Source organism: Panthera tigris, chromosome E1 (assembly GCF_018350195.1).
Source record: "Panthera tigris isolate Pti1 chromosome E1, P.tigris_Pti1_mat1.1, whole genome shotgun sequence".
NCBI lineage: Eukaryota > Metazoa > Chordata > Mammalia > Carnivora > Felidae > Panthera > Panthera tigris.
In genome coordinates, this window is record NC_056673.1 from 16,162,775 (window position 1) to 16,172,310 (window position 9,536).

General features: G+C 52.9%; 1 protein-coding gene across 1 annotated transcript; it reads left to right on the top strand.

The window, feature by feature from the left end:
* The first annotated feature begins 1,046 nt into the window (after positions 1–1,046).
* Positions 1,047–1,703, top strand: BHLHA9 (basic helix-loop-helix family member a9). The gene has a single exon (XM_042965749.1). It carries the CDS (start codon positions 1,047–1,049, stop codon positions 1,701–1,703), a length of 657 nt encoding a protein of 218 aa, XP_042821683.1.
* Positions 1,704–9,536: the final 7,833 nt, after the last annotated feature.

Below are 9,536 nucleotides of genomic sequence, written 5' to 3' on the forward strand. Positions count from 1 at the left end.
GTTCATGGGTTCAAGCCTGCCTTGGGCTGTGCTGACAGCTCAGAGCCTGGACCCTACTTCGGATTCTGTGTCTTTCTCTCTGCCCTCCCCCACTCACTCTCTGTCTCTCAAAAATAAACCTTGAAAAAAAATTTACATTCAAATCCTTGGAAATGGGGAGGGGTGGTGGGTGGGTGGGTTCACTGAGTTCATAACATGGCAGTGCTGTGTCATGAGACAGAGCAGCCCAAGGACCCTGAACACCAAAAGATGCCCCTGATGGGTACCACAAGGGGAGCCAGGGTTTCACAAGACAATCTCCATCACCCTCTGCTGCTGGCTCAGTCCAGTTCTGCCTTCTGAAGGGGGGGGCAAAGGGAGATAGAGGGAGAGTAAGGTCCAAACAAAACCCAAACCCAGAATCCCAGGCAAGCTCACTCTGGTAGCTGGAAAAGCCAGAAGCTTCAGGTCTCTCTTACCTGCAGGCCCCTGCTGTATCAAATCTGTCCCTCCCTTATTGGCCCCACGGGGACAGTAATGCTTTGCTCAAGCACAGCTTTATGGTTGTACAAGCCTTGACGAGAACTTTCAAGGTTCTTGAAACACACTCAACTACCACGGCGACCCTTCTGTGTACCTATCGGCACTCCTGCCCAGGGGCCAAATTTGGCACTGTATTTGGGGTCTGCAGGTGGAACGTGTGTTCAACCTGGTCACCCGAGAGAGGCCCTGGAGTGAGGCAGGGCAAGTTCTCCCTGGCGGCTGGAGCACTGCCCCAGGCATGGCCGGGCTGCCGGGTCTGGTCCCCTCTTGCAAGAATCTGCATGCTTCCTCCCTTCCTTGCTTCCTTCCTCCCGGTTCCTCCCTCGCCAACCTACCTGGAGGCAGGTAATAAAGCAGGAGGAGGGAGATGAATGGATGAGGAGGGTGGAGAGCCACGTGGTGCCATAAAGCCCAGCTAGAGAAGGCCTGTCCGGGAGTGTCCAGCCTGCAGGAGTCAACGCTCAGTAGGTGAGGACTGTCAGCCCCGCGAGCCGGAGCCGGGGCTGCAAGGCCCGGGGAAGGCCATGCACCGAGGCGGGCCGGGACCAGGCCTCAGAGGCCTGAAGGGGGCCGAGGGCCCCGCCGAGGACTTGGGGGGCTCTTGCCTGGAGGCCGGCAGGGATTTTGGGGTGCTGAAGGAGAACGGCGAGGCCGAGGAGACGGCGAGCGGCAGGAAACGCGCCCGGCCGGCGCGCTCCAAGGCGCGGCGCATGGCGGCCAACGTGCGGGAGCGCAAGCGCATCCTGGACTACAACGAGGCCTTCAACGCGCTGCGCAGGGCGCTGCGGCACGACCTGGGCGGCAAGAGGCTCTCCAAGATCGCCACGCTGCGCAGGGCCATCCACCGCATCGCGGCGCTCTCCCTAGTCCTGCGCGCCAGCCCCGCGCCCCGCTGGCACTGCGGGCACCTGGAGTGCCACGGCCAGGCCGCGCGTGCCGGGGGCGGCGGGGACGCGGGCTCCAGCCCGCCGCCGCCCGCCCCGCCGCCCCCCGGCCCCTTCGCGCCGCGCTGCGCCTCGTGTTCCCCGCACACGCACCCGGGACGGCCCAGGGCGGTGGCCGAGGCTCAGGGCGCGGCCCAGGCGTCCGCGGGAAGCTGGCGCCGCGGTCCCGGGGCTCCCTTGGCCTGGCCGCGGGGCCACCCGCGAGCGGGACCCGGGTTGGGCTTCCAGCACTCCTGACTGGCTCCAGAGAGACCCGGTGGGCCTGGAGGGAGGCCGGCCAGGGAGGAGCCAACGGCAGGATGACTACTAAAGGGAAGACTGCAAAAAACCGTCCTGGACCAAGAAAAACTGAATGGCTGAGGCCAGAGAGAGAGAGAGAGGAGGCAGCCTTGCCAGTAGGAAGGAACTGAGCCCAAGGCTGCGCTCCCCAGCACCTCCCTCCTCAGCCTGAAGCCCAACCAGGGATGGCAGCTCCAGGAAAGGAGCAGGATCCTGCTGGGTTCTTTTTTATGTTTGGACTTGATGAACTCTTCTCAGAAAGTGATCTTTGCGTTCCTGTGCCTCTGAGTCCTATCTCTTGCTGCTTTTTAGGAGAAAGAGGGCTTTTGGATGGGGGGGGGGGGGGGGTGGGAGGGGCTTGTAGGTGGGAGTGTGGGTGACACCTGGTGTGGTCTGATGACAGTGTGGGGTCCATGTCCCCAGCCTGTGCTGATACCCCAAGTCTGTGATCTAAGAGAGGCAACAGAAGGAGCCAAATAAAAAGGAAAAGCTATCATCTCCGTCTGCTATCAGATGTCCACTGGGCCCAGTGGCCCAGGGTGGCAGAAAGGCCCGAGGTCTGGGGGCTCACTGTGGAATGTCGGTCTCCCACGGCCTGATTCCCACAGGTAGGTACCTGATTCATGGCAGGGCCCTAGGTGTGGCTGAGCAGTGTGAGGAGCACTGTGGGAAATGACATTATTTGGAGAGGGGGAGCAGCACCAGGAGACTCAGGATGCAGTCAGCCTCATCTCTGGGACCCGTCACCCTGCAGAGCTGCTGTCTGCAGTGAGCCACCGTGAGGGCTGCAATGGTTGAAGAGTCCGGACCAGTCTCAGGAAAGGAAGCCTAGGGCCGACCAGGGACTGGGGGTGGGTGAGTCCTGCTTGTACCCTGAGTGTGGGTGAATGGAGCTCCCAGGGAAAATTGGTCCAGTGCATAGAGCCAGGGCCTCTATGATGAGAGGCAGACATAGAATCAGGAAAGATTATGAGGAGGAGGTCAAGGGAATTAGGGCCAAATCTGCTGAGAAAGTGGGAGGCACAACCAGCCCTCCCAGAGAAGTCTGGAGAGCTTTTGCATCTAAGATGAGCACTCCCAAGCTAGTGTCTGGCTTCACTCCTGCTGACCGGGCTGATGTTGCAGCTGCTGCTGGCTGGGGTGAGAACCCAGATGTGCCAGAGGAGGGCTGGGGGTTCTCTGGTCTCCTTGGAGAGCTGGACACTTGCCAGCTTGGAGAAGAAGAGTTACACAGCTCGGAATGGGGGCTATGACGGAAGCTGGAGAGACAGCCATAGACCCCAGGATAAGTGAAGGGTCCCCAAAACAGTCAAGATGAGGCTCAGTGCCTTAATTAAAGATATAGGCTTTCTGCAAGTGAGACACTGGCTGGCCCACTTGGCATCCTGCCCTCGGCCCATAGGTATCAGGGTTCCCAATTTCACAGGGCAGGTAGCTGCCGCACAGATCACAGGAAAGCTTTGACTCTGGGCAGAGGAGTCCTAGGGTCCAACCAGGAACAAAATGTGGGAATCTGGCCCCAGACCTGCCCACTGAGCCTTCCATCTCATGGAGAGGCAGTGCCACCGTCTGATAGTGTAAAGGAAAGAGCCAGACAGGCCTGGGATCCAGTCTCCGCTCTGCCACTTACTACATGTGTGACCCATGGCATCACTTGACCTCTCTAAGCCTCTAGTTCCTCACCTCTGACACAGATGATTCTACCTCAGGGTGGCTGTGAGGGTTAACATTTGTTCATAATGTAATTTCTGGCAATTAGAAGGCTTTCATAAATTGTTACTGTTTGTATATTATTATAATCTCAGACCAGTTTGGACAATGCTTCTGCCTAGCTTTAGACCCAGATTTTTATGTCCTGGAAACATGATAAAATGACCAGCAAGTCCTGTTTTCTTAAGTTGCAGGATAGAGAGAGCTCAGAGTTCTGGCCCAGTTTTACGGTCAGTGCAGGAATGGCGAGAGCGCCCCCTGCAGGTGGAGGCGTGAATGTGCAGCAGATGTGTGAAGTCAGAGGGAGGGATGTGAAAGTAGTTCTCAGTCTCTTCACCTTCCAGCTGAGTGACCTTGGGCAAAATGCTCAAGGGACTTGAGCCTTGGGGTTCCCCTCTGTATAACAGGCTAAAATAAGTACTTACATCGTAGGCTGTTGTGCAGACTAAATGAGATAATGCATTTCAAGCACTTAGCATAGTGCCTGTAAGCACTCACTGAGTGGAAGCTATTACGACATATTCTGTTCAGTAGGTTGTTATAAAGACAGAATGCATGGGAGGGTGTTTTATAAACTAAAGTCCACACACATTAGCTATTGTTTTATCAGGGCCATGTGTTTTGTATATTTTCACGCTGATAGGTGTTTGCCTAGCATTCAATTTTTTTTTAATGCCATAAAAGTTTTCTGATGTGTACACATCACAGGAGTGCTTATCTAGACGTGTGGACGTCTAAATATTTGTGTGTGCATACATGTCTGTATTGATCTAACAGGTACTCCCTGCCTCTCCCTGATGCATTAGAGTCTCCTGGACCAGAATGCCCTTCATTATGGGCCATCTGGGTTTTCTGAAACCCTTGCTTGATTTTTTTAAATGTTTATTTATTTTTGAGAGAGAGAGAGAGACAGGGTGAGCAGGGGAGGGGCAGAGAGAGAGCGAGACACAGAATCCCAAGCAGGCTCCAGGCTCTGAGCTGTCAGCACAGAGCCTGATGTGGGGCTTTAACCCACAAACTGCAAGATCATGATGTGAGCCAAAGTCGGCTGCTTAACTGACTGAGCCACCCAGGCGCCCCTTGCTTGATTTATTTTTTAAGTTTTATTTATTTACTTTGAGAGAAAGAGAAAGCATTATGTGGGGAGGGGCAGAGAGAGAGGGAGACAGAGAATCCAAAGCAGGCTCCCTGCTGTCAGCACAAAGTCCGACGTGGAGCTTGAACTCATGAACCGTGAGATCATGACCTGAGCCAAAGCTGGACGCTTAACTGACTGAGCCACCCAGGTGCCCCTGATTTTTAAAAATCTGCTTCCCAAGCCTGTATCCATTCTCCAAGATGACTGACTTACTGTGGAGAGGAGCAGCTAAATCTGTGATTATGAAAGGAATGGGCGTTGTCAACCGAGACCAGCTAGGCTTGTCCAAATATAGAGAAAAATAGTACAATGATAACTATTAAGTGAATATAGAAAGAAAAGCACTAGAAAGAGAAACCACATATGTAAGACAGAGCTGCTAAAAGTCATGGCTAAAAGATACAAAGGACCAGTATACCTCAAGACAGAAATTATATAAGATTGCTACCAACCATCCACTCAAATAGTGCTCGAAGGAGAGGGAGTCAGAGAAGAATAACAAGTAGACGCTTACAGTAGTCCACGGCTCATAAAGGGCTCCCATACACGCAGTCTCTTGGCTTCTCTTAGGAAGTCTGGGCCTTCCAACTCCTTTCCTTATACTCGTTGCCTCCATCACAGGAAGCAGCACCTTGTCTGTCTAGCAAGGAATGAGACATACCAGCAAAAATAAACAACAGTTAAGACTGATGTTGTCAGGGATGTGGAGAAGAGGTCGTGGGAACAGATTTCTAGTTGTTCTGTGGATCTGTTCCTTTTTTTGGTGGAGAACAAACTGGCAAAGTCACAATAAAAACACTCCAAGGAGGGCGCTTGGGTGGCTCAGTGGATTGAGCATCTGACTCCAGCTCAGGTCATTATCTCACTGTCGGTTAGTTTGAGCCCCACATTCAGGCTCTCTGCTGTCAGCTGTGGAGCCCGCTTCCGATCCTCTGTCCTGCTCTCTCTCTCTGCCCATCCGCTGCTCACTGTCTCTCTCCAAAACAAAAATTAAAGAAAAAAACACTCCAAGGGAGTAATTTAAAAAGAAAAACAGATTTTCCAAAAGGCAGTCCCAGAGTCCCACAGTGAAAGATTTGAAACAATAAAAATGCCCAACCATAGGGGCGCGGCTAAGAAACTCTGGTGTTCTAACAGTAAAAATAATCGTGAGTTAGAAGCGCAGGTCACAAAATGGTCCGTGCCCACTGATTATAACTGTAGACAGACATGTAGGTACATGAACACACCCTGCAAGAATTTGGAAGGATGCAAACAGAGTTAGTATCTATTAGGTTCTTCAGAATTGTTTTTTAAAGGTGAAAGATTTGTCTCCTTAGAGGGCCTTCCAAAGAGGGGTAGGTAGAGAAATGTTTTGAGCCAGGACAGTGAGGACAAAGTGTCCTGAGTGGATTCCTTTGGAGGGATCTCACCTCACTGGATGTGAAACCCAGGTGCTTGCTGATGAGAACAGGACTACATCATGTTTTTCTTACAGCGTGTGTGTGTGTGTGTGTGTGTGTGTGTGTGTGTGTGTGCGCACGCGCACATGCTCACACAGATACCAGAAGGCTGCAGCTGTCCCTGGTGCAGGGTGCAGGGTGCAGGGCGAGCTGAGCTCAGGAAGCCCTCAGTGACAAGAGGGATTTGCTTAATTATTCCTGTCCTGACAGCCCCATAGGGTTTCCTGACACCCAGTCATAGACCAAGGGTGGAAAGGGCCATGGGGCACATATCTGAGAGGGCTCTGTTACCTCTACCTTGGATTAAGGTCCGACTTACCCATCCTTCTGAAGTTGGCTTCCTTCCCCCACCCCAGCTTACAGGTCCACTTTCCCTTCCACTGCTGACCTCAGCGTCTTCCTTGCTTAGGGTGCACTAAGGCTGGGGGCAGGCAGAGGTAGGAACTAGTGTCCATGCAGGCACACCCTGGGCACTTGGTTGGTGCTTTCATCTTCCTCTGCTTCATCCAGCCAGTCTTAACTGGGCCAGGCCCTGGGCAAGGGGGCCAGGGCACACCTGCCCACTCCAGGACCTCACAGCCCAGCGGGGAAGCTGGGGAGAGAAGAGAGGATGACTTTTTTCAGTTCCCTATGAAAGCAGCCCGGCCAGACAGCCGCGGAACAGAAAGGCCAGTCCCTCTGTCTAGCTGCAGGCTCACGGCTGAAATCCCCTGAGACAGGCAGGCCTCATGAAGGCAGAGCTGGAGGAGCTCCTTCTAAAGGCTGCAGCTGGCCCAGCGGCTTGCTGTTCTGCAGAAAACGGGCCCAGAGTTCCCACATCTTCATGCCAGAAGTCTGAAGCTCTGTGCAAGCCAAACCCATTTTGTACGATGAATATGGCCTGCAGTCCTCCGTTTGAGACCTCATTTGGGGGTGGGGGGAGCGGGGGCGGCAACGGCAGGCTTGAGCAGGGGCAGCTGGCTGGGCTGGGCTTACCAGCCTTGGAGCCCCAACCTGATGCTCTTTCTTCCGGTCTCTCCCCTTCTCCCGACTCCCACCCTGTGATCATTCCCATCATCACTATCAGGCCACTAGATGGCACCATGAGCCCAGCATCACCCAGCGGCCAAGCACACCTGGGTCCCCAAGTCCCTGAAAGCCAGCCACTGGTCCTGCCACCCCACTGCCATGAGCCACCCTGGGGACTTCTTGCCTTTTTTCTTTTCGCTTTAAGTTTTTATTAAGTCAGAAAGGCCCCCTTTTATGTCGGGTTCATTCTATTCTAGACCAGCAGTGCCCAAGAGAAACGTAATACAAACCATGTTTTTAGTTTTTAATTTTCTGGTAGGTATCTTTTTAAAAAGTGAAGAGATGGAGGAGGTGACAGTAATTTTAATCATGTTTTATTCTGCCCAATATATCAACATTATTATCACTTCAATATGTACCCAATGTACACAGTATTAATGAGATCTTTTACATTGCTTTTTGTACTAAGTATTCGAAGTCCAGTGTGATTTATACTTCCAGCACATTTAAACTAGCTACATTTCAGGGGCGCCTGGGTTGCTCATTGGGTTGAGTGTCTGACTTCGGCTCAGGTCATGACCTCATGGTTCGTGGGTTCAAGCCCCGCATCGGGCTCTGTGCTGACAGCTCAGAGCCTGCACCCTGCTTTGGATTCTGGGTCTCCCTCTCTCTCTGCCCCTCCCCTACTCTCTCTCTCTCTCTCTCTCTCTCTCAAAAATAAATAAAACATTGAAAAAAAATGAAATGCTTTAAGTAGTTCAGTAGTCACATTTGGCTAGAGGCTATGGAATCTTTGGGCTGGGCAGTTGTCGGCCCCATGGAGGGCCTGAGTCCCTTGCTCCCAGGGTTAGCTTCCAGGCCGTAACATGGAATTCTGTCCAGGGTGGACACTGACTTAGAGTCTAGGGGTCTCAGGCACCTGACTTACCACCCTTTGCAGGAGGTCTCATATTTAAAAAGACACTAGCACATTCCCAGAGATTCCTGGACCAGGGAACCAAGCTCACTCTCCCTACCCCACTAAGATGAGGAGGAAGCCCCCCGCCACCTTCACCCCTGGCAAGAGAACAACAATGTCACTGCCTTGGAGTGCCTTGCATTTTGCAAACAACGATAGGTTTCCTTTATGGAGCAATAATTCTTAATTTAATATAGTCAAATTTATCAAACTCGAAAATTTGCCCCAAAGCCACACACTATTTTCAAAGCTCATTGGCCCCTCGGGTGCCTTTGCAGCTCCCCAGCCTCCCCTCAGCCCCTAGCACGTGGCTCTTCCTCCTGTCTGTGGCCTACTCCTCCCTCTCTCTGCCAGTCACACACCCTCTTCCACCTTGTCCCAGCCCTTTCTGGAAGCAGCATTTCTGAAGCCGGCCTGATACACAAACCCAAGCTCTTTCTTTCCGCTCAAATGACTCATCTTGCTCCAAACCAGCCCCTGGATCTGGGGATCTGGATAAGAGATTGGCGTCTGGTTGAGATACAGTTTGGGATGAGTGTCTCTCCATCTCTGGCCTCAGTTTTCTAATCTGTGATGTCAAAGGATCTGAACTTTACAACCTCTGAGCCCCCGGCCCTCCTCTACCTTCCCACCCCCATCCTGGATGACCGTAGGGTCTTAGGTTTTTTTCCCGCACCCTCTTCTACCACCCGCCCCAACACACACACATGTACACACATGTACGGTGGTTCCAGGTCGTCCTTATGAAACTATGTAAGGAGAGAGATCAGGGACATAGAAAGAGATGTGGAGAATAGAGAAGGAGGCTGAAACAGAGGGAGAAGACACGAGAGGAAATGAAGAAAGACAAGAGACAGTAGGAATCAGAGAGGACAGTCTACCAGAACTTTGGAGCTGCGATCTGCCCCAGGCAGCTCCTGAACAGAAATATCTTTGCTGCTCTTTAAAAGCACCCCAGAGGGTGCCTGGGTGGCTCAGTGGGTTGAGTGTCTGACTCCTGATTTCAGCTCAGGTCATGATCTCACAGTTTGTGGGTTCGAGCCCCGCGTCGGGCATTATGCTGACAGTATGGAGCCTGCTAGGGATTCTCTCTCTCTCGCTCTCTCTGCCCCTACCCCGCTCGTTCACACACACACTCTCTCTAAATAAATAAATAAACTTAAAAATGAATAAATCAAAGCACCCTTGGAAAGCTCTGATGGGCATGAGATGGAACCCACACTTCCTCCCTTGACACCCCTCTGCCCCACCCCTTGGTGAGGTGCTCAAAACCAATTCGGGCAGGATCCTCCCGTGGTGCTCAGGCTTCCCTCTCCTCCTGGAGCCAGGAGCCAGGCTGTGACCTGAGCACCTCTGGGGGTTGGAGGTCAGGGTCGAGGTAGGATGCCAGAGGTCCAGGGCCCAGCGTTTCCCAGCAGATAAGAGGAAGTGCACAGACGGGAGGAAGTGGATGGAGTCTGTTCCAGCAGAAGAGAAGCAGAGGCTCAGTTTCCCAGGACGGTTGAAGACATACCCTTTTGTGAGCCACTTTGTCT